Raw genomic sequence first — 24,026 nt, forward strand, 5'->3', positions numbered from 1 at the left:
TACATATTTTTCTTTTTCTTCTTGTAAGGAGTTTTCTTTACTTAGTTTTACTCAGTTCTGCTTTTCTTTACTTTTTCTTCCAGGTATATATAGCCAAGGTGGACCCTACCTCCAGTCTGGGACTGTCTACAGATTCCATCTACAGTTACAGTATGGGCCACATTAAGAGAGTGCTGGGAGGAGAAGCTCCTGAGACACAACCCTCTCGCTGCATGTCACGAGGCCCCAGTAGCATCACAGTGGCACTGAAAGGTTTGCAGAAAATGTATAACTTCTAAAGTGCTACTAAATTTAAGATGTTTTATTCACAGAATTAGAAGTAAATTCATTCAGATTAGTATTGAAACGTAAAGTTTGGAATTCAACATTCAAATTTCCTAATTCACAATGATTTTTGTATGAGGCTTTTTTTTTTTTTAGCTTGAGCCGACTTCTCTACAATCATTTGTGGTCAAAACCAATGAACTGCACTGTTCTGATCCTCGGTCAAAGCAGCTGATGAGGTCATTATTTCTCCCCAAACGCTATTTTATTAAAATAATTATTTTTGACAGTTGTGACCTGAAACACTACACTTCATGTTATCCATATGTCTGTCCGATTCAAACACTGAATTATATTTAAGGAAGAACTAATTAGAATTTAATGGTCAAAAGTGTTTGTTTGTTTTACCCCACAAAAATGATTTTTGGCCTTGATGCAATAATTCAAATGCATTCCTATGTATATTATAACAAAGTTCAACAAATATCAATACAATAAAATTATGTGATTTATATCTAGAAGGTCAAAGGTCATGTCTAAACAGATATAGATGTAAACAACAACGTGACCTGCTGTCAGAGGCTCACTTAGCGTTATCACTAGGATTATATATTTGAGGTATAAGCATTTACCCTTTGGCACTGTTTTGTTTTGTTGAGTTGCACACATGTTGAGCCCATCAGTGATTCTAAACCAGAGTGATGATTGGTGGGAACAGTCATGGTTCTGGTTTGGTGGTTGACCCCGCTCCACCTTCGCATGCAGGAATGCGAGGAGCCAAGTGCTCGGAGAGCTGGGAAAGCAGCGGCAGCCCAGACAGGGCTCTGAGTAACATGATCTCAGGGCAGTCAGGCCCAGCTGGTTGACCAGCGTCAGACACATGGGCCCCATAGATGTTAAGGAAGATTGCACTTCTGCAGGCTGGGGGATGGGGGTGCAAAGACTTCCTACACTTGATGCAGAACTATTTTTAGAGTGAAATGCTTGAGCTCTGTGCTGATTATGAAGGACATGCAAAGTAATATAAATCTGTTTTCACAACATCTTCTGACTGAAGCCAGTCCAGTTTGCAATGTGTATTTTTTCTGGTATAGATATTAACAGAATTCCAATCAAGCATTTAAATATTATGTATCAAACTGCACTTTATCACCATCGCTGATACATCCAATGTAATTAGCAGATAGTCATCAACTTTGTTTATTAGAGCAGTTGATCATGCAAGTCATTCTTTCTTTCCTTCACTATGCTCAGGTTTGAAGGAGAAGTGTGTGGACAGCCTGGTATTTGAAACTCTCATTCCCAAACCCATGATGCAGCACTACATAAGTCTTCTACTCAAACATCGTCGTCTGATCTTGTCTGGGCCGAGTGGCACTGGGAAGACGTACCTCGCTTCCCGGCTGGCTGAGTACCTGGTGGACCGCAGTGCTCGCGAAGTCACAGATGGCATTGTGGTCACTTTCAACATGCACCGCCAGTCATGCAAGGTAACAGAAACTGATGTGCCCTTAAAGATCCCCACAATTCTTCTTCCACAGACTGAGTTTGTCCAGTCTGCACCTGTATAATTTTACTTTTATCATTTTGTATTGCAATCTCTGTCTCTTTCTTTGTAGGATCTGCAGCTTTATCTTTCTAATTTAGCGAATCAAATAGACCGGGAAAGCGCAACGGAAATACCATTGGTGGTTATTCTGGATGATATTCATGATCCTGCTTCCATCAGTGAACTTGTCAATGGTGCTCTAACCTGCAAATATCACAAATGGTAAACTTCGTCTCCATGAATACAACTTGATAAACCATAGTTATGTAGGTGCTGAATGTGGCCTTAACTGTGCAATATTGTTTAGCCCTTACATTGTTGGAACAAGCAATCAGCCAGTGAAGATGATTGCAAACCATGGCCTGCATCTCAGCTTCAGGTTGGTTATAAATGACTATGTAACTAATATATAGCAATAACCTGTTGAAACTATTAATGCTGGTTGAAGAATTTTTGCATGCTTCATTCAATAATGCTGTCCCAGTACTATAAGTAAGAGGATAATGATAGGCTTCTAAAAGCCAAAAGACCAAAATAAAAAGACGTCTTTATAAATATTAACATTAATAGTAGTTTATAAAGAATAGCTCATTTCTATCATTTTAACATTAACTATAAACTACAATGTATCTAATGTTTGTGTAGCCTAAAGGTAAACCTTCTTAAATAATGAAATATGTTGTTAACAAACTATTAAGTCTAGCGTTGTGACATGCAATGCTTCTCATTGTCTCAGGATGGTGACCTTCTCCAATAATGTGGAGCCAGCCAATGGCTTCCTTGTGCGATACTTGCACAGGAAGTTGATGGAGTCCGAAGATGAGAGGAACTTGACCAATGAGGATCTAATCAGGGTGTTAGACTGGGTTCCCAAACTGTGGTATCATTTGCACACCTTCCTAGAGAAGCACAGCACATCGGATTTCCTCATAGGTATGAAGCACTTGAGACTTTAGGAATGAAGAAACAGGTTTAGTTTCGATGTGATAGTTGTTGCTGCATTCTCACTCTTCTTTCTGCTTTTTTCTCTTTAGGCCCTTGCTTTTTCTTATCCTGTCCAGTCACAGTGGATGAGTTTCGATCATGGTTCATTGATCTTTGGAACCACTCTATCATACCATACCTGCAAGAAGGGGCCAAGGATGGCATCAAGGTGAACCACTTTAATCATTTAAAGTGAAAACTTTTAATCAGCTTTTATTGATTAGGGCAGCCATAACAGCAAATAAAATAAGTAATTCTTGTTGAAATAAAACTTGGTCAAGATTAATTTGCAGTTTGATTATTCTCTGAAAGCACCATTGTATTTCCTTTCACAGGAAATGCTGTAGTCTAATTTTACTTTGGTGCTATGTTGTGACTCCTCAGGTCCATGGCCAAAAGGCAGTATGGGAGGACCCAGTGGAGTGGGTGAGGGGCACCCTGCCTTGGCCATCTGCCCAGCAGGACCAGGCAAAATTGTTCCACCTACCTCCTCCCAGCATCGGCTCCAGCAGCCCCTGCCAGCCAAGTGAGGAGAGGCCTCACAAAGAGACTCCACCCAGCTCCATGGAAAATGATCCTCTGGTAATAGAGACAGTGTCCCAATACTTTCTATTATTTCTTAAACTGATCTGCAAACCAGAGAAGTTCTAATTTCCCAAATCTCTCTTTTGTTTTTTTTATAGATGGCAATGCTTTTGAAACTTCAAGAGGCTGCCAATTTCATTGAATCACCAGACAAAGAAGACCCTAGCCTGCCTAAACTTTGAATACAAAGCTCACACCTAAACACTTAGCTCTCCAATTTTTTTGTTTTTGCTTACTGTACTGCAGTGTATGCAGTGCATATTCAGGAACAAATGGACCCTCAGAAATGGTTGTGGGGCTATTAAAAACCATCATTCCTGCAGGAGAAGTTTGAAAATATGACTTATTAAATCCAAATCATTTAACCCATTCAGTATTTTCAAAAAACTGTTAAATGAAAAGCTATGTTCTCTTACTTAATTATATATTTAAGAATCACTTCACATAAATCAGATATCTTTACCAGTATGGTAGCCCTCAGTACTTTTAGATTGGTGCTAGTGGATTGTTAAGAAGTCCATCAGCTCAGCACTTCAGCTTCAGGGGACTTCTGCAACAAAACACACGGTCAATCCTGTTTTATGCTCAAGGGCACCTTGAAGTGTTTGTCAAAAAGAGCCATTGGAAAAGAGTATGACAGCATCACAGATACCAGTCTTTCTTGCAAGGTTCTTTGGCACATATCTACTGTATCAGTCTTTGAAGGCCAAATCTTACATATATGCAATCCTGAACTCTACAGCCCGAGCAGGTGAAACTTATGATATGCCTTAAGACAAAGACATCAATGTCACCTCAACTTAAGCAGAATATACTGGTGCTTTTATCAATAACATCCTAAGACAGCCGCATCCTAAGCTGTTTCTTCAGCTTTCTATATTATATATTACAGTTCATCATGGTTACGTTTCACAGCAAAAAAAAAAAGTCTGAACACTCCAAGTGGAATTTTCAAAATATATTTTTACTTTTTCCCATCTTCTTTATCATTTTCATAGTTTATGAGTTAAATCTGCTGTCATACTCTTTTGCATAAAACAGAACTTATTTATCAGTGATGTAAGTTCATCACTTTGTCGCTGCACACTTAATTTTGTTTTAGTCGCTACTTAAGTAGTGCCACCAATGTCGCCATATGTATCAGGTATTAGATACTTACTACACAGGGATGATATAACTTAACAAACAACCTCTAATGAAGACATAACGAGTAAATGTTATTTAAATCCAATTCAAGATTGTTTCTCTAGAACATTTATGTAGGAAAAGGCACATCTCTTTCAAGTCTTTCCCCAAACATTCAGACTAGTTACTGTGTATATTCTGTAAATACAGTCAGATTGCATTGCAGTTACTTTATCTACATTAGTTGGTGCAAATATCGAATATACTGAACCAAATACTGTACTTTAATCATGCATATTGACTGTCAAGTTAGGGTTTTAAGTTCAACTATGAATGTATAGAAAATACCTATACAGCAGCCGTATAACAGTCATGTAGGAGGTGCTTTTAAAGTAAGCCTTATCAAAGTTCTACTGCTAAACACTTTTATTAATGGCTGAGCAGGGTGGCTTTAGAGCTGCCTGTTTCTGTTTCATTTTTTACACGCTTCACAAACAAAAAGAACATTTTCTCCCCACTCATGTTTAATTTCATTTAGGTACGGTACTCATGGTGCTCCTTAAAAATGTCCCAAACTGTTTTAGTGTTGGATAAAAGCTGTGTAGATGTTCTGGGTAGGTTAGCAAAAAGTTGTCTGTAATTTCTGTCAACCACAAAAGAAATATGAAATATATTTGGAAGAAAATGTGTGACAGTTCATAGGAGATGTTATTAAAGACATTCTGTAGTGGCTGAAGTCATGTGAGATCTTATACGGTATATACCCGAGTTGATGTCCTGCAGTATTTATGTTTGAGAGGATTTTGGGCACATGATGCAGAATCAAGTAGTAGAGTGCTTATTCCAAGGCAAGAGTTAAAAAGATTTAAAATGCTTTATGAAGAATTTGGTGTAGATGTGTGTAAACACGCCCCCTATGGAGTAAATGACAGATTGTTGTGCAAGTGGTGTTGAAATAATTCTTTATCCCCAACATTTTGGTGCTCAGACTAAACTTCACCTGAAGTAAAACCTGTAAATGAATGTTGGACCACTTAAAGACAGCTCAATAAGAAAGTCTAAAAACTTATGTCTGAGATGCTTCATGCTTATTTGCTTTATTGCACTGTTTGTATAAGGCTGGTTTTAAATCTTCAAGCTAATCTGCAGCTCTTACTGGTCACAAGCAAACTAAAAAATGAATGAAGAAAAGACATCGAAGAGCAAAAACGATGTCAAGTGTCTGGGACTCTTACCCTGACATCATGCTGACTTTGATTACTGTAAATATGTGAGGTATCAGACTGTGTTACAAGCCCCTCTCTGATCTGTTTTGCAGGTTAACTAAAGCCATCAACTCCAGCTTCTCATTCACTGGTTATTGTGCCTGTTGTTCTGTGGTAGCTGTGATTTGTGTTTGCTTACTAGTGTACTGGGACTATGCAGCAACTTCTACTGGTGTTGGCAATCAGCAATGATGAAATTCACAAACAAACGCTGTGTTTTCATATGGTCGGGCTTTGATTTCTTAATTCAGACCAAACTGCACCACATGATAAGTGTCAGCTGGAGATAGAGCCTTAAAGAGAAGAGGATTTGTTTGGTGATACATTGAAGACAGGGTTCATAAGTTTAGCCGATGTGTTTTGTCCTTATGAATGGCAACTAAAGTAATGCAGCTGGACTTGTAAATCGTCAAATGACAATAAAAAACGAAATAAAAAGCAATTCAGTTCCAGTTTATCAAATCACAACAGTCCCCTCAAGGAAGGTTAAAAAATCAAAAGATGAGGTGGAAATAGTTCGCAGTTAGTCTGCATTAAAACAAGTAAAAAAAACAATCTGACATCTTAGGCCAATACATGTTGCTGAATAGTCATATTTTCGCAAAGCTTGTTGTGGACTAAGATTAAGAAAACAATGTTACGCTGTATGCAGTGTCACTAATGTGCAAATGTCAAGGGTTTCTAAGTGTTGTAAATGCATGTAAACTTGCTGTGTGATGAAAAAATGTTAACATTAATGCATTGTTTAGGAAAATCATTGATAATAGATGATAATGTTTTCTTTTTTTAATACTCAGATATTTGATATTTCTTTTTTTTTTCTAAAGAATCCTTTGTAAAAGTTAAGTTCTCTATTTTGTACAGAGCATCATTGTAAAGTCTGTAAATATGTCAGCATTCTGGATGCGGCAACAATCACTGAGGAGGAAAAACTAAATCTGTGAGAGAAAGATATATTTCTTCAAAGTTGGGTCCAATACATGGATAAGGCATGCTTCTGAAGGCTTTCATCCACTTATCACTGTTTGTTGAAATTAATAAAATACATGTTATATTTATTCTGTTGCTTCTTGTTCAAGTTGACATGAGTGACCTGTTACTAGGAATTGCAGTAACCATTGAGTAATAGAGTTCATCATCATATCAAATTGATTTAAAAAGGCTTTTTTTTAAATTAGTAAAGCAGTTAATAATATACAGTATGTACAGTGAGTGTACAGACTGGGACAAATTGAGTGGGGTCTGAGTCATACATGGTGTCGGTATCCATTACATGTAATACATTATTAGGGGGCGGCGTCTGAAAGTGCCGAGCCATATATAAGCCTGCCACCCCCGCAGGAATGATGGCACTGGATACAGTTCGAAGGACTTAAACGAGTTGGGAATTAGCTGCCACCTCCAACATGCCGTCCAAGCCTGCCCCAATAAAAAAGGCGGCTAAGAAAGAACCAGCCAAGAAAGAGGAGGCAAAGGCTCCAGAGCCGGCTCCTGAACCCGCCCCGGAGCCCGCTCCCGTGGAGGCCCCCCCGGCTGAAGCTGCGCCTGCCCCAACCGAGGGAGAGGCCCCTGCTGCCGAGGGAGAGGCTGCGCCACCTGGTAATTACCCGTGCACAGCAGTGTCTCAAACGGCCCACCTTTAATCATTTTTCTCGATGGCTGAACTTTTGATAAGTCGGTAACTCTTTAATTGATCCAATGGTAACTTTTTAGACACATGCACTTCTGAGGGGTCAGTGTGAACTGTTCAAATGTTTACTTTTGCCCTTCTGCAGAAACATAATGACGCTAACTTGCATGTTGCATGTTTTACAAGCAGATAATCCTAAAAGTCACAGTGCATTATGAAACGTTTGTTGTAGGAATGTATGTTGACAGTGCATGTTTATCGACTAAAATGCGTTTTTCTATAATCTACAACACTTAAATTCGTCTTGTTGAACACTGATTTTGAAATCTAGCGCCAACATCAATGCTCCCACTGACTTGACTCACAGTCACACAGAGGAGTATGTGTTCATTTTTATTTGAATCGTTTAACTCCATGCTGGAAATGCACACTCAGTGATGTCTTCTACCATAAAAATGAGTGCACTAACCCTTAATATCAGCTGCCACTCCTGCTTTTGAGGAATTGCCAGCTGCCTCCACTGATGATGGTAAATTAAAGGACTTCACTTGTTCATTAGTGCTTTAGCAACTACTCTAAGTGACTTCTTGATAAAACTTTCTGCAGTGCTTAGTCTCAAAACATGTTCCACCTTCCTCAATGCATTAATTGATAATATATAACACTTAATAATAACTACTTTGAGTGCAGCGATACAGGAGGCTGCACCAGCAGCAGTCTCTGCTGGTGTTAATCCAACCTGCAAAAATAGAAAACGTGTTCCTCTTCACTCCTCTCTCTCCTTAACAACTGAGATGATTTTGTCATTTGAGACTAACTGGATGGAAATTCTCCATGTGATAGCATTGTTAATCCTTTGAATTCCCAGCAAAGGGGACAGAGAGCTGTGAGATGCATAGCTGGATTATATTTGATGCTGTTGCTCTGCTCATTATATGCTGCCAACAATAATACAAATGCCTGTTTAACATCAGCTGAAGCTGCTGAGGCACCTGTACCAGAAGAGCCTAAACCACCTACGCCCCCACCACCCAAAGGTAACCTTTTCATGAAAGCGAAAACTTTATTTAAAAACCTATTTCATTGTTTTTTGTCATTTGCTTTGTGCTTATTACAACATTAAAATAGGAAAATGTATTCCAACATACTATAAGCTTTGTCTTTAAAATTCATTCATGTAATAATTGTATTTTATGTGGCATCTGCAGAGCCCACAAGCGCTCCTGTGGATCTCTTTGTTGAGGATAAGAACGATACTTCGGTCACTATCATTTGGAGCCAGCCAGAGAACATTGGGGCTTCAGGTCTAGATGGGTACACCATTGAAGTCTGCAAGGATGGAAGTAAGCCCAGCTCTTCTCTGAACCACGTGCATCATATAGCAGCATGTCCACGAAAGGGGTCAGATAGTGGTATTAATATACCCTGACAGAAATGTCAGCTGACCTTTGAATTACTTTTTCAGCTGCAGATTTTAGGGTTTCACAACGTGCATCTTTAATTGCATCATAGTTTTTCATTTTTATTTTTTCAAAATATAGTCAGGAAATTCTTATTCTTTTCTGTTTTAAAGTGTGTCAGGCACATCAGCAGCAGCTGTTCCTGAAGTGTCAGCCGCAGAGTTATATCACGAGCTACCTAACTTCTCCCTACAAGGAAAGAGGCATTTCAGGAGCCGCTGCAGTCTTGCTGGATGTTCTGCATTTAGACTTACAGCACTAAGCTAATGTCAGCAGCAATACAGTGCAGGCTTGATTTAGCAGACCCGCACAGCAATTTAATGAATATGAACGCTGCAAAAAAGGAGTGCTCACTGTCCTGCATTTTTCTTAGTGCCTGATAATTTGTATAAATTCACTCAAAATCAAACTCACTCTTTCAACATTTTGCATATTGGGCAGACTCTTCCTTTGAAAAACAACAGCTTTTTAAACTCATTCATCATTGTGTGTAATTTTTCTCATCCAGCTGAGGATTGGAAAGCAGTTAATGAAGAACTGCAGAAGTCTTCCCGCTTTGTTATCAAGAACCAAACCACTGGTGACCGCCTGAAGATCCGAGTGGTTGCTGTGAACGAAGGTGGCCGCAGTCCTCCCGTTAGCCTCCCTGAGCCTGTGTTGGTGAAGGAGGTCGCTGGTAAGAAGTGTTTCCAATAGAGAACATAATCTGAACATTTTCTATAAGGGAATTTTACCTCTTGGAAAACCAATTATTTACAAGATAAACTAAAGGGTACTAAATCCTGAATTAACAATACTATTTAATATATTGTCCATACTATTTATGTATTTAATACCATAAACTAATTGTTTTACAATTAATCAACCATAAAAGCTGTAAAAAATCATTCCAAAATCAGGCCATTCTCTACTCTTATTTCCCAATTTTTACATCAGTGCTGTTTAATAAATCCACTAGATAAACAGACGTTCTACATCATATATATGAAATTAAACTTTCTCCCAGGTGCTAAATGATTAAATTTAGTGTTTTAAGAGGACAGTGCGTACCATCTGAAACAGATATAGCCTAAAGTTTATCACGAGAAAGGGGAGTTGCAAAGTGCAGGAGTCAAAGCTAAGAAGCTCAGCAATGTTTTTCCTCTCAGCTGTCCATGTCCTGTTGGCACATGCCTGCAATGTTGCATTTTAAAACTGTGGTGTTCTCTCTTGTTTCCACTTTAAGTTGAAACCCCGACCGAGCTGGCAACAGTGTGATAATTACACACTTGATAAGTGGACGGTTTTACTTTTGCTGCACACCTTACAGTGTTAATCATAGACAGTATATGTATCTGAGCTGAATTGCTGTGAAAGATGATTGGACCCTGAGGGCTTTATAAGGAGGAGCTGCATGACTCTGGGTCCCCTCACAAATCATCGTTATGTGTAATGGAGAGTCAAACAGGGAGGGAAGGCAACTTGATCCCAGCTGAACTGGCAGTCTTTCAGTAGTCACATTAACCATCGTGTTCACCATAGCGGGTGGCCTCCATATAGAATCAACTTATGAATGGTTTCCTACAAAATTACCACAAAGCTTTAGAAAATAACTGGGATGTCTGTGCTGTTAACACAGACTTTTCTATGGAGGGTTTGGCATTGCTTCGTGATCCCTGCCAGGATTCACGCTGAGGGGAATGTCAGGCTCCCTTCTCTAAGATCGATGGTGTCAAGTGATCTGACTGCAAGCATTTAGGGAAGGGTTAAGAGCAGAGAGGGGGTGGATGGGAAATTCCAGCGTGTCCTGACTCAGAGTAGAGAGGGGGTGGATGGTATCCTTCTAACCTCTCAGATGACACCTAAATCTCATGACACCGCTGGAGATTCACTGTTTATCTTGAAACATGCCATGGACTTTACAGCACAAATCTTTATTAAGGTTAATCCTCTCCACATGAAGTGATAAGACACCTAACATGCAGTGTATACTTTCTAATACCTTAGCTTACCCTCTTTTTGATTTTTTTTTTTTATACAGTTAACAGTTTACATCCCATTTAATGTTTACTCATCATTTGCTTTTAGGAGTGTCCAGATGAGTGTCTGCTTATCTCATCTGCGATTTTAATGCATTCTGATGTGAGTGGGGGTAACCGAATCTCCAAATCATGCGTCATGAGAAGCGATATACTGACTAAAGTACGCCTGCTTTATTTAGAGACCTGACAAATGTTGCTGGGCTGCACTCAGCAGGTGTTGCTTCTCTGCAAATCACTTTTACAAACAAGCTACAGCAGGACACTTCCAAGTGTTTAACCATCTGAAACATTTCTGTTTTTCATTCACTGATTGTCAGCTTTCAGTTACATCGCACAAAAGAGACTACACAGCAAGGAGCTAAACAACAAGTGTAGATCAATTTTTGTGAATACGATAATAAATAAAGCAACAATTAAGGCATTCATATCAACTTTATGTTAATTTGATTTATATTGATTTTGGCATGAAAACATACAAATGTAATGTTTATAAAATTACATGTTCATAGGTCTCAGTTTCTTTCATATGCAACTTCATGTGTATGCCATATTAATAAAGATGCATATATATGAATTTACATGCCTGTACACTCAAATACTATCTTGCTTAAGTACTCTCCTATGTTGTAATGCACTAAATAGATCGAAAGACTCTATATAACTCCTAATCGCTCCCTCACTTACTTACTCAAGATCCTGTTGAGACTTTTCAAAACAAACTGAATCACGTGAAAGAGCAGATTGTTTACGGATGAGAAGTGAAAAAGAGCCGCCAGGTGCTAAAAAATAAACCGTAGACTCAAACGTTAGAACAGGCTTTTCCCCGCAGCACGCCGTGTAATAAATACTCACAAAGAAAACGGCGGCCGTTACAACTTATGTCTAAAAATGTATAGTTTCATGCATCTGTTAAAACACTCGACTCCAGCTACACGACGCGCAGCTGGAAACACTTCCCGCAAGTCGAGCTGCCCGAGATTCACAGAATTTACAGAAAATGTTACATTTTTGTGATTTATATCGTTATCGGGACGATAGAATTCTTATATCGGGATATGAGATTTTGGTCATATCGCACAGCCCTACAGTCAACTATACAAACTCATCAAGAATAAATAAAAAAATATCACAGCTAGTGTAAATAACAATAAACCATTTTAAAAATGACTCTCTTGCTTGACAGAGACTGCAATATATTTTTCACACAACATAATGCAGGCAGCACGAGGATGTGGTGGTTAGAACTGTTATCTCTCAGCAAGAAGGTTCTGGGTTTCAATCTAGTGGGTGGGACCTTTGCGTGTCCTCTCTGAGTGTCCTGGCATCCTTCCATAGTCCAAAGCCAAGCATGTTAGTTTGAATAGTGATTCTAATATGTCTTTAGGTGTGACCTGTCCAGGGTGTATCCCTCCTTTCACCCTATAACAGCTGGGTTAGGCTCCAGCTCAACTGTGGCACTGAATTGTATAAGCGGAAGAAAATGAATCAAACAGATGGATGAATGGACAATGCGATGTTAAATAATGGTTCCCATTGAGAGTAAAACAAATGATAAATAATGATATCAGGCTAGTGTATAGGGCGACAGTACCTTATGATTCACAAGTCACTATCCTATGACTGAGCCTTGTTCTTGGTTTCTCTGTTCAATAAGGACAGATCATTAGAAGGAATTGAACGTGATTTATTGATCTACAGAATTCAATTATGCTATTCGCGATTAGACTGATGACTTAACACAAGAGAATGAAATTCCAGCGGTGATGGCATTAGGCCACAATCCTAGATGTTGGTGGTGGTGAAGATAAGATGGAAACTTGGATGGAGTGACTTGCGTGAGGCGGAGATGGGGTGGAGGTGGGTTCCAAAAGAGAGAAGGAATGATTTACACTAAGCAAGTTGGAGGGGTCCTGCATACATATATCTTGCAAACAGCATACGAAAGAAAATAATTCAAATAACCATTAATTATTTTCCTCATTGATTTCCTCCCCAGATCGTCCCAAGGTCCGTCTACCTCGTTTTCTTAGGCAGAGATATGTCGCTAATGTTGGAGACAAGATCAATCTGACCATCCCCTTCACAGTAAGATTGGAAGATTTCTGTGCATTGCTCCATGGGTAATAAATAACACACTGGAATTCACTGTCTGTTTGCTTCTTCTCTCAGGGAAAACCCAAACCTGTGGTCACCTGGACAAAGAACGGGCAGCCCCTTGACACAAAGAGGGTGAACATTCGCAGTACCGAAAGAGACAGCATCCTGTTCATCCGTGCGTCTGAGAGAGAGGACTCTGGAGTGTACGAGATGTGTGTGAAGGTGGATGACTTTGAGGACAAGGCTCAAATTACCCTTCAAATTGTTGGTGAGTAAATTTCTGATACTGTGTGAGATGCCTTTAAAACTGTCCTATTTGATACTCAACCCATGCCTGTTTGTTCGCAGAGCTGCCAGGGCCTCCTGCCACTGTAAAGATTGTGGATACCTGGGGTTTCAATGTTGCTCTGGAGTGGACTGCACCCAAAGACAATGGAAACACAGAGATCACGGGTTACACAGTGCAGAAAGCGGACAAAAAAACTGGAGTAAGTATTCTGTACCAAAGGGCCGCTTGTTTTCAGGTCATAACAGCTAACTCATTCTGATGATTAATAGTCACATTCCACTGATAAATTACATACCGCATGTCCTGAATCCCCAATACGTCTGCTAATAATCCATCATGTCTGTGTGTGTGTGTGTGTGTTTAAAGGACTGGTTCACTGTGTTGGAGCATTACAACAGACTGAATGCCACCATCTCAGACCTCATCATGGGCAACACCTACAAGTTCAGAGTGTTTAGTGAAAACAAGTGTGGAATGAGTGAGAGTGCTGCTGTTACAAAAGAAGAGGCCAAGATCTTGAAGACAGGTACTTTTTTTTAAAAAGAGCTATAAGGCATTAGAAGGAAGATATCAGAAATGTTTTAATTTATTCATTCATTCAGCAGTGGATCCTGCCTTAAATTTGAAATTGTTGGCATCTGCCATCAGTAAGTCTTTTTTAAATTTAAACTAAATTTAAATGAGAGCAGGGACAGTTTTTTGTAATCATCATCATCATCATTGTTTATTTATATAGCACTTTAAAAACACACAAGGCTGACCAAAGTGCTGAACAATAGAAACATAATACATACCATACGAATAATAAATATGATAAAATAATAAACATAGCGAAAACAATAAAATACAAGTCAGTCAACCACTGAGTCAAAAGCCAGTGAATAAAAATGCGTTTTCAATCTGGATTTAAAAACCAGCACTGATGTCGATTGCCTAATGTGAAGAGGAAGATTATTCCAAAGCTTAGGAGCCACGATAGAGAACGCTCGGTCTCCTCTCAGTTTCAGCTGTGATTTGGGGACTGAGAGCAACAGCTGCTCAGCTGACCGGAGCGAACGAGTGGGGACATAGGGCTTCAGCAAATCAGACAGATACGCAGGTGCCAGACCATTTAAAGATTTAAAAACCAATAAAAGAACTTTAAAATGAATCCTAAATTCAATTGGAAGCCAGTGCAGGGAGGCCAGGGCCGGAGTAATGTGCTCAAATTTCCTTTTACCAGATAAAAACCGTGCCGCAGCATTCTGTACTAGTTGCAGGCGTGTCAGAGTGCCCAGTCCAACCCCTATTAAAAGGGAGTTGCAATAATCCAAGCGTGAGGTTATAAAAGCGTGGATAACAGTCTCCAAATCACACCTTGAAAGAAAAGGTTTAACCTTCGACAGACGCCTGAGTTGATAGAATGACGATTTCACCACCCCATTCACGTGGCCATCAAAGGTAAGTGCAGAGTCGATTTTTAACCCAAGATTGGTAATCGAGCTCTTCAGGTGAGGGGTCAGAGCAGCAAGGTCAACATCAGGGATATCAGAGGAACGATTTGGGCCAAACAGAATTGCTTCCGTTTTACGTTCATTAGAATAGAACTAAATGAATCAAAAATTCACTTCTGTAGCGTGAAGTGTGGTTGAAATCCCTGACAGCTAATCAGGGGACCAATAAACATTAAACTATTTGATTACTATTAAGAAAATGTATCACCCACTAGTACAGTATACTGTAATCCCTTTAATCTTACTCTTAAATGCAACAAGAACAGCTGGATTTCCATTTCCTTTATTGGGAGGAAATCAATTACAGGAACCGCAGACAATCCAGACAGTTTAAAATAAAAGATCTTGTGCAGACTGAATGCTCCACTTCTGAAATCTTTTTTTTTTTTTTTTTTTGTGTCCCGTTTGGATCTTTAGCCATCAGAATTGTTGTCTTAAGGCCAAGAAAGATGCCAAGCGGATTTATTTTACCAAGTGGATCATCATGGCCTTGCCATATTGGTCCATTTGATTGACCTTTATTATAATTATGAATTTATTTTATTTTCAGTTGCTACAAACGGGACAGACATGACTGGGGGATAGGACAGGGAGAAAGAATGAAAGAAAGAGGGAGAGAAAGAAAACCAAAGGGGAGAAGAGACGGTGAGAAGGGGGGGAAGAAAGAAAAAAACCCCCCAAAAACAAACAAAAACACCTGGATCACCTGTATGGAGAAAAAAAAACAGAAGAGAAAGCAAACAACAAAGAGCAACATAATAAAAAAAAAACAGCACCATCACAATAAACTTGCTAGCAGTAGATAACAGTAGATACTAAATAATAAACGATATTGTGCAGCACGCAAGATAGACAGCGCACAATGTGCTTTGAGACAGCAGCCAAGAAAGCTGTAGTCCGCGTCTGTGAACACCCGTGTGCACACCTGTGTGCATACCTGTGTGGATCAGCATGCTTGTATTCCAAAGGTTTCTCCATGTAACGATCTGCTAGGGCGTGTGGGGAGCCATAGCCCCGTCCACCAGGGTATGAAGCAGGTATGGAGGAGATCCAGGCCCCAGATATCCAGAGGTCCCAGAGTACAAGGACCCGAGGAGGACCACCAAAGGGGGGGGAACCGTGCCACCCTCCTGGGAAGAGCTGAGTAGAGCCCCAAAGGAGAGGTCACCCCGCAGCTATGGAGCAGAGGCCAGAGGGGGTTGCAGTGGCACTTCTGAAATCTTTGACAATTTTTGCATTTCTATAAAGGACAGTTCTGGAGCCAGAAATGAACATTTTGATTTGTTTTACAATAAAAACTAAAAAACAAAATCGATTTAGCTTGCTAAAAATTTGTATGACTTAAAATGGCTTTTGACCCCGTTAGTCACATTTCTTTCCCCGGACAACCTGGTCAGGATTTGTTTTTTCTCACATGTGGCACAAAACAGGAGACAGCCCACATTAGATGTGTTTCCACTAATAGAAACACATCTGTTATGTGATCCCTGGATAAAGTGTGATGCACAACGCAATATACACAACAGCAAATTGTTTTTCTGACATTTCACTGGATAATTACCTCTATTTTTCTTATGAGCGGACAGTCAGACATCACACTGACTTTTCACTCAGAAACAGGTTAGAAACCATTTGATGTGCGATATGACTGCATCAGACAGTTTTGTTCTCCATCACCTATGTGAGGGGATGTATAGAAAAGGCCATGGCTGCAATTCATGTTTCAAATTTTTTTCATTCTACATATTTTGTGTTTTCCTCTATTTTCAGGCATTGACTACAAGCCTCCTGACTATAAGGAACGTGACTTCAGTGAGGCACCCAAGTTTACCACATCCCTGGCTGACCGGGCCACTACTGTTGGCTATAGCACCAAGCTGCTCTGCTCCGTCAGGGGATCCCCAAAAGTATAGTAACATCTCTCTCTATTTGCACTCTATTAGCACTTCAACAGCACCAATTGTAAGCTCTTGTTGGTCTTAAGACAACAGTAGTGTGCTTTTTAATTTCAGTTCAGTCTACAGTCATTAACTTGATGGACCAAGTTACTGCTTGTAAGATAGATCACAGAGATCAATTGAAGCTTTTTTTTTATAAAACTTGCTTGATGAATCCACGTGAATTGTATTTACATTCTTGTAATTCTCTAATTCAGTTCATATATTCATAATATATGAACCGCTGTCTTAAGGTGCTTTATACTGTGAGGTGGAGAGTGAACATCAGTGATCAGTCTCCTCTGCTTGCTTAAATACTTTTTAATACGTTTTTCTTCTCCCACTAAATATCACATTTTAAAAGGACAAGCGAAATAAAAATGCTCTATGTCAACACCTCAATCGAAATATCTACTACAGACAGGTGTGAAAGCTATTTTATTGGCTACTTTCTGGTTGCAGTTTTGTTTGCAAATTATCGCCATATAAAAGTGTGGGGACGTACCCTTCTATTAAATTCTTCATACAGACTCTTACAGAAAGAAAGAAACATCACAATAATCGCAAGTAATGCTAAAAGGATAATAACTAGGTAAGAATCTTCGAAGTGCTGATCTCATGTAAAACCACACCCCAAATGTCCACCCGGGTTCATCATACTTCAGCACTGTAATTCACACGTATTATTAGGTCCCTGTTACTACTACCTGTTATTAACAAAATACAGAAGTTGAAGAATGTTTGCTTTGCTTAGATAATCGCTACATATGTAGAACCTCCGACACAGTTCTGGTCTTTAAAATATTAAAGTCTAAATGTGCATGCAGATTCGATTTTACCAGAGGTGCAAACTAGCTAGACTGTTCCATAGGCACCTTCTTCCTTAAACATACGAAAGCTGCACCCATTAGCTCATTAGCTCACTGTCTCAGTCCCTTACCTCTTCTTTCATGTCTGCAATCCACTAGGTCACCAACAGGATGTAGGATAAATGGTACTAAGCACAATACGATGCAAAGAGGCCACCAGATATTTATTATCTTTTAATGCCACTAAACTCCCAAGCTGTGTGTGTGTACGTTGTTTCTGCTTCAGTCCCAAAGCCACAAATATGTCAACAATACTTCTGTTCATAGTCTTTGCAAGGTGTTTTGCTCTTTACATCCAGTTATACTGTATGAATCGGTTTTTCTACAGCCCAAGATTGTGTGGATGAAAAACCAGATGATTATTGGAGATGACCCCAAGTTCAGGCAGATCTGTGTCCAGGGTATCTGCTCCCTGGAGATCCGAAAGCCTGGCAACTTTGACGGAGGTGTGTACTCCTGCAGAGCCAAGAATGATCACGGAGAGGCAACTGTCAGCTGCAAGCTGGAGGTCAAACGTAAGTCAGGATCTTAAAGCTGTACTAAAATCCGAGGTCTTTTGGATATGTGTAAAAACTCTATTTCAGCTGTAGGACTTGCTTTGCCAGTACCCAGTATCCTGAATATCACGTGTCTTTGTTATACAGAGCCAGTGATTGCAGATGCCGACAAGAAATAAGCTGACATCGTGACGCTCACAGGTGAGAAATCTGATTTATTTATTTTTTATACTTTGACACTTTATTTGCTCTCAGAATATCAGTACACCAAGTATACAACTTTGTCACAACACTTTTAACAGAACGGTAATATTTCGGGGTTAGCTTTGATTGTAGTGCTGTTGTAGCTGGACATTTGTGTCAAAACAATTAAATAAGATCCATTGGATAGGTTGATCTATGTGTGTCTTCACCAGCTGCCTAAATGACTTGGTGTCCATACTTGGAGAGAACTAAACTTGGAAAACATGGCCACTGCCACTGAAATGCTCCAATCAGTAGCACCCATAAATTAAAACTGTAATGACTCCCCATGCACTCAGTTTGGAGACTTAATCACATTTCATCAACTCAGCAGAAGTAGCTGCAGTAGCTTCCTTCAGGAGCATTTTATTTGTAGGTCACTTCTTAACACTTAAACAGTACAACACATTAAAAAAATACAAGAAAATTATTTATGTGTGCTTTGTTTCAAATCACTGCTGTTTTTGCAGCTTAATTTATTCCTTAGCATATGTTTTTGCTATTTGTTCAACTGATCCAATCCCAAATTAGACTCAGAAGGAAAGGGGCCTTTGCAGTCTCAGGTGCCTGACAGTGTTTCTAAAATGGTCATCCACACTGATAAAAAAAAAACTTTTGTAGTTTAAATAATGTCTTTGTTTCCCTGCAGGAAGGTGCTGGATTCCTGGAAGAACATGTATATATGGCTGGTGACCACACTGCCTAATGGATGTAGACTGATCTATCGCCAAGCGCTAACAAATATTATGATGAACAATGAATTATGATGAAAAATAATTACAATTAAATATTAAATATCATCAGTATCGCTACAACTGCATTTTTAAGTCCATATCCTTGCCCACAATCAGCTTTTTCCCCAACAACAAAGTCTATTGTAACTAAATTATGAATTTGTCAGACACTGTTCTTTCCTATTTTATCATCTAACACCAAGAATTTTGCAGGATGGATCTTCTGTTCCTCGTAGGAGAACTACATGTAACATCAATGAGTTTATACCAATAAACTATTTAATTTCTGGTTTTATTTTTTCAATACATTGTTTTCTGTAAATTGTAACCACTGCCATGTAATGGCTTCTATTGTGTACAGCAGTTTAAATAAAAACTTAATATTGTGCTATGATAATCTGTAAAAGCTCTATGGAGGGAAAAAATAAAGCAGGGATTATACATGGAGTACACTTATGGTGTTATATATTTATATAGATTGCAATTGTTTACGTTGATAAAACAAGCTATGCTTGCTGAGGTTTTTAGAATATAGTAACACTTCATTTTTTAGGCCTGTTGGTACTGATTTACTTTATTTACTAATTAAGTGTGCTACTAATTTGAGCAAAAATAAAGAATTCAGTTGCTCCAAATACAAATAATGGATTCCATGTAATTGTACACAAAGTCTTTGAGCAGGTTAGGTAAGCCAAACACATTTAAAAATGCTGTTTTTAAAATTCAATACTACCTGAAAGATAAATACAGGTTTAAACTCAGTTTTGAAATTCATATTTTCTTTATAATTTTTTTCCATATCCACACATTTATCTAATACCTTTCCCTTTCAATGCCAATATTGCTACTGAGTATATGAGGCTTCTGGATGAAGTCCAGTAAGAAACTGGAGACAGCAGTGTTGTTCATGTGACTCTTACAGACCCAAAAGTACTAGAGCATGCCAGAACGTCCGTAATAATAATACCAGTGTATAATACTGAACTTGTAACTATTTGGTCTTGAAGTCATTGGCATAGTGATACAGTACCAGGCAGAATGCCAGAGATATCCAGGTTACAGAGATGCATGGGTTCACACACAGGCTGACAAAATTAGCCCTAGTGCTCCATCTCCCATGGGTTATTTTAGGGATCAGTAGCTCAGCTGGCAAAATGTGCTTTTAAGTCACAGTAGCCAACTGATATAACATTTTTTAAAAGGAATGGATAAATAAAACTATTCTGGTGGCAAAGTAATAAAAAAGGGAAAAGTGTTCAAAACCTACATCTTAATGAGTGACCCAGCTAAAAAAGAAAAGGCAGCTTTATTCAGATTATTTGAGTGTGGCGCCCTCTAGTGTTTCAATTAAGTAATGACATCTAGAGGAACTAGAAATAAAAGGATAGACTGTCAAATGAAAACTATATCCATAAGTCACAATAAAACCCGCAAACATGACTTTTAGAGGTCAACAAAGATCAACACAGTCAAGTGTAATTTATATGTCTTTAAATAGATAGGCTCCATTGTTTCCTGACATTTTAAGGTACTTGCTTAATTTGCATAGTGCAGCTTTAACCTGTGGGCTATGAGCCATAATGGGTCTCAAGCCTACTTCTAGCTGTTCCCTGGATGCTGACATGCCGCAATAGGGTCATGGAGCAAGAGACTTCCTGTCTAATTTAGATCCTGCACTGAAAAGGTTTCCAGCTCCCAATGAAAGGCGTCATTATATCACAGATGGACTGTGTAAAAACATGCATTAAATAATATATTATATCCACCAAAAAATATATTAATAGTAGAGTGAGGATTACGGGTTTTTCTTCTACTTTGAGATCAAAACATTGCTGTAAGGCAAAAAATATATACTGCAGATATCCAGAAATTCTGTTAAAAAATTGTTAATGTAGTTTTTGGATATATTCCAAATAGCAGAAAGAACTCCCTAGAAGAAAGAGGTCCGTGGACGGCAGCCATCTGTCTCAAACAGTTACTCCGAGTGAGTGGAGGGAGCATTGAGGGAAACCACAAGGAAAAGCACTGGATATGTTGGTGAGGCCAGCAACTGCAGACCAAAAATGTGTGGTTACAAAGATACCTGTAGAAAGGTAGCAGGGAGACGTTTGGTTCAAAGCACAGCTGTTCATCCTCATAGTGCAGCTAACATCATTGTATTCTTTGTCTCGTTTCACTATTACATCTTCATTTTATATGTGAGCCTCATTAGACTCCCTGCTTCACCTTTATGAAACCAGACCTTCACAGCTGCTTCAGGCACATATTCTGCCTCTAATCTCCATGTTGAATTACCACCTTTCATCTATTCCAATTTATTGCTATAACGTTCAGCAGGAGGCAATCACCAAATATCTTCTGGCTGAATAATTGGATTCTATCAAAACTTTTTTTTCTCCATCATCCTCCCCTCTGATCAAGAATAGGAGCAAATCAGCACAGCAGAATGTAAAGTTCATAAAAAACCTGGATGCTTCAGTGATGCAGCATCTGTGACACATCTTGCGGTGTTGCTCTAATTGTGGGTAATGCGCCGAGCACTGCCCGGTCACTGCTACAGGATGTCAAGGGTAACGCCAAAGGCAACGAAATGGTGCGTCGCTCTTGAAGGGTAGCCTGACTGCCATTTGCTGCAGAGTTTTGGCTATGGTCCCAGAAGGTTTAATAAGCGTAATGGTGAAACTGGCCGTCACAACAGTGTCCTGTCGTTGCTTTTCATTAACAAATGTTGCACCAGTAAATCAGCTGGATAGACTGTCTGAGCACACTTTTCATTTGCCAAAGATTTAGGCTGTTAAGGAGGAATGAGAAGTGGATACTGTTATGCGCAAACAAACACATTCCTCCTCATTTCTTTTAAACATTTACAGGTACTGTTTGGGGAAATTGGTGCTTCTGGAAATTGTGTATTTTTATGCTTCTCCCCGACCACACAGTACGTGGATTTTTCTGGAGGAAACTGCAGAGGAAGGCTGTCCAGCTACCATATTTCAAATTAAGATGGCAGAATGAGATTTCATTTAGTCAGTTTCATTCTTTAAAAACCAAGATACTAAATAAATATGTGAAAAGTAAAAAAAAGAAAACAAAAACAAAAAAACAGCCGTCTTAAAGCTTATGGTATATCACAAATTCTTAAAGAGATGGCCAGTAGACAAGTATACAGTAATATGCTGTCAAACCAAACTAGACATTTCTCTGCTGGCATCCTGCTGCATTAAAGCTCTACATATATCACCTTGACTCACTGACCTTTGCACTTTTTGTTGTTGAATACTATCTCCCATGTGAATGACACAGTTATGTGTCTCATCCTACTTTCTAAATTATTTACCAGTTACATGTTGGGTGCTTCTGTAGAGTGGGTGAACTACTTTGCCATTTCTGCTTCACATTAACTGCTTCAGAAAAAAAACAACAAACTTCCCATCTGTGTTCTGCTTGCCTCTATACTGCAGCAAAAACAGCCCAAGTCACTCCCCCTCTCCCATCCTCTCTCTCCCTTTCACCTCCTCCCCCTTTTCCTCTATCCTCTCCGCTCACACCTCACTGCACTCAGGTCCCCATACAGTTCCTGCAGCAGGGAGGTACAGCACCTTAAATCGAGCTCTGTTTTGAGAGGCACTGCAGACTGCTGGTTTCCACGTTCACCCTTCTTTTCATCACTCATCGATCCCCCTGTTTTTATACTCCCTCCTGCTCCTCTCTTTGTCCCCCCCCCTTTCTGGTTTTCCTCCTGCGTCTAATTCTCAATGCTCAGCAGTCCCTGTCTGCTTGTACTGAGGGAAAAAGTGATAGAGTGAGGAAGAAAAGAGGAGGAGCACAGCTATTAGTGTGCCAAAGAAAATCTAGACCCCTCCCTATCCAACTGATGACGAGGAGAGGTTTTATTGAGTTGCTCCTTAGCCAATGAGCATGCAGTGCCGGGAAATACAGCAGTGGACCTGCACCGGCTCTGGTGCTTGTGCTTATTTCACTGTGTTAGAACAATGTTAATGAGTGTATCCTCTCCTCCCTGCCCGATCTGAGCACGCATTAGCAACAAACTGAGTCTCGTTTATGTGTGTCTTCTAGGACAGAAACCTCCCCCAGGTGACACTGGGACCTGCTACTACTTTTTTTTTCTTTTTTTGCAATGTATTTCAAGGGTGGGATGAGTCAAAGGGCAGACTATTAAGACTATTAAGATCTCTTTAAGAACATATCTGACCCTGTTTTCCGCTCTCCTTGGTTAGGAGACATCTCTCTGCAAGGTAAGCTGCATTTTCCCTCTATGTCCAAGCATTCTGTTACTGGTTCTTTTGCTGTGTGGCAAGTTGTCACAGAGGCACCTAGCCTCATTACACACATCCTGGATGAATGTAGAAAAAAAGCCCTGCACAGAGAAAAAGAGAGAATAAATGGCTCAGGGGTAATTAGAGCAGACAGTCTTAGCACTTCTCCTTTTAATGCAGGGTCTCGTATTAGAGAATCTGCTATAGTGGAACTTTTAAAGCATGCCAGTAAGTCCCTTAATGACTGGTGCGTAGCATCATGTAGCGCTGCAGTATAATGTTACATAATAAACAAAGCACGTATGAGTGAGATAGAACTTGAGAACTGAATTTTATTTCACTGTTAAACAAATATTAATTGACTTTCATTGGCTGATTATGACAAAGATGATTATAAACTGATTAACAGTGAGCGACGATAGATTTTTAGTGCACAAACATTAAATTGTTATATGTAACAGATTTTCATTTGTTTCATTTTTTTCATTTTCTCACTGTTTTGTTTTTGTTTCTGTTATTTTATTGGTTTGCTTTAGTGTGCGGATGCTCTATAGGGATGATGGTACTCAGTTTAATGTTATACAGTAAAAATACACTGGGAGTGTGTGCAAAGTCAAATTTGCTGAGCCAGCAAGAGTGAAGGGCCCACATAGAGTCTGCAGAACTCAGTGTTTCAAATGAATCTGAGTGATCTTATTAGTACTTAGATT

General features: G+C 39.3%; 3 protein-coding genes across 6 annotated transcripts in view; all 3 read left to right on the plus strand.

The window, feature by feature from the left end:
• The window catches only part of LOC113022033 (neuron navigator 1), a 45,660-nt gene extending 38,830 nt beyond the window's left edge, over positions 1-6,830 (plus strand). For all 4 annotated transcript variants that reach the window (XM_026167005.1, XM_026167006.1, XM_026167009.1 and 1 more), the window contains 8 exons: positions 84-252; positions 1,519-1,754; positions 1,884-2,035; positions 2,121-2,192; positions 2,550-2,746; positions 2,848-2,966; positions 3,182-3,379; positions 3,481-6,830. In XM_026167005.1, coding sequence (XP_026022790.1) covers positions 84-252; positions 1,519-1,754; positions 1,884-2,035; positions 2,121-2,192; positions 2,550-2,746; positions 2,848-2,966; positions 3,182-3,379; positions 3,481-3,564 — 1,227 coding nt within the window. In that variant the 3' untranslated portion in view covers positions 3,565-6,830. The remainder of the gene's footprint in view (positions 1-83; positions 253-1,518; positions 1,755-1,883; positions 2,036-2,120; positions 2,193-2,549; positions 2,747-2,847; positions 2,967-3,181; positions 3,380-3,480) is intronic.
• Positions 6,831-7,100: 270 nt separating this feature from the next.
• LOC113022034 (myosin-binding protein H-like) lies at positions 7,101-19,489 on the plus strand. Its single transcript, XM_026167010.1, has 12 exons — positions 7,101-7,371; positions 8,377-8,439; positions 8,611-8,745; positions 9,371-9,538; positions 12,880-12,968; positions 13,053-13,248; positions 13,329-13,468; positions 13,636-13,795; positions 16,533-16,669; positions 17,897-18,083; positions 18,213-18,266; positions 18,958-19,489. Exons 1-11 carry the CDS (start codon positions 7,179-7,181, stop codon positions 18,242-18,244), a joined length of 1,500 nt encoding a protein of 499 aa, XP_026022795.1. The 5' UTR covers positions 7,101-7,178; the 3' UTR covers positions 18,245-18,266; positions 18,958-19,489.
• A 3,478-nt stretch (positions 19,490-22,967) lies between these two features.
• The window catches only part of syt2b (synaptotagmin IIb), a 29,674-nt gene continuing 28,615 nt past the window's right edge, over positions 22,968-24,026 (plus strand). Inside the window, exon 1 of the mRNA XM_026167015.1 lies at positions 22,968-23,295. The gene's annotated coding sequence lies outside the window, so the exon portion shown is untranslated. The remainder of the gene's footprint in view (positions 23,296-24,026) is intronic.

The sequence above is a fragment of the Astatotilapia calliptera genome, chromosome 5 (genome assembly GCF_900246225.1).
Source record: "Astatotilapia calliptera chromosome 5, fAstCal1.2, whole genome shotgun sequence".
Taxonomy (NCBI): domain Eukaryota; kingdom Metazoa; phylum Chordata; class Actinopteri; order Cichliformes; family Cichlidae; genus Astatotilapia; species Astatotilapia calliptera.

Excerpts from the sequence above, each read along its gene's own strand:
- LOC113022034 (XM_026167010.1), top strand. The coding sequence starts at position 7,179 with ATGCCGTCCAAGCCTGCCCCAATAAAAAAGGCGGCTAAGAAAGAACCA. Across the intron at positions 8,746-9,370 it reads TGAAGTCTGCAAGGATGGAA|CTGAGGATTGGAAAGCAGTT; the intron begins GTAAGCCCAGCT and ends TTTCTCATCCAG. Across the intron at positions 18,084-18,212 it reads CTGCAAGCTGGAGGTCAAAC|AGCCAGTGATTGCAGATGCC; the intron begins GTAAGTCAGGAT and ends TTTGTTATACAG.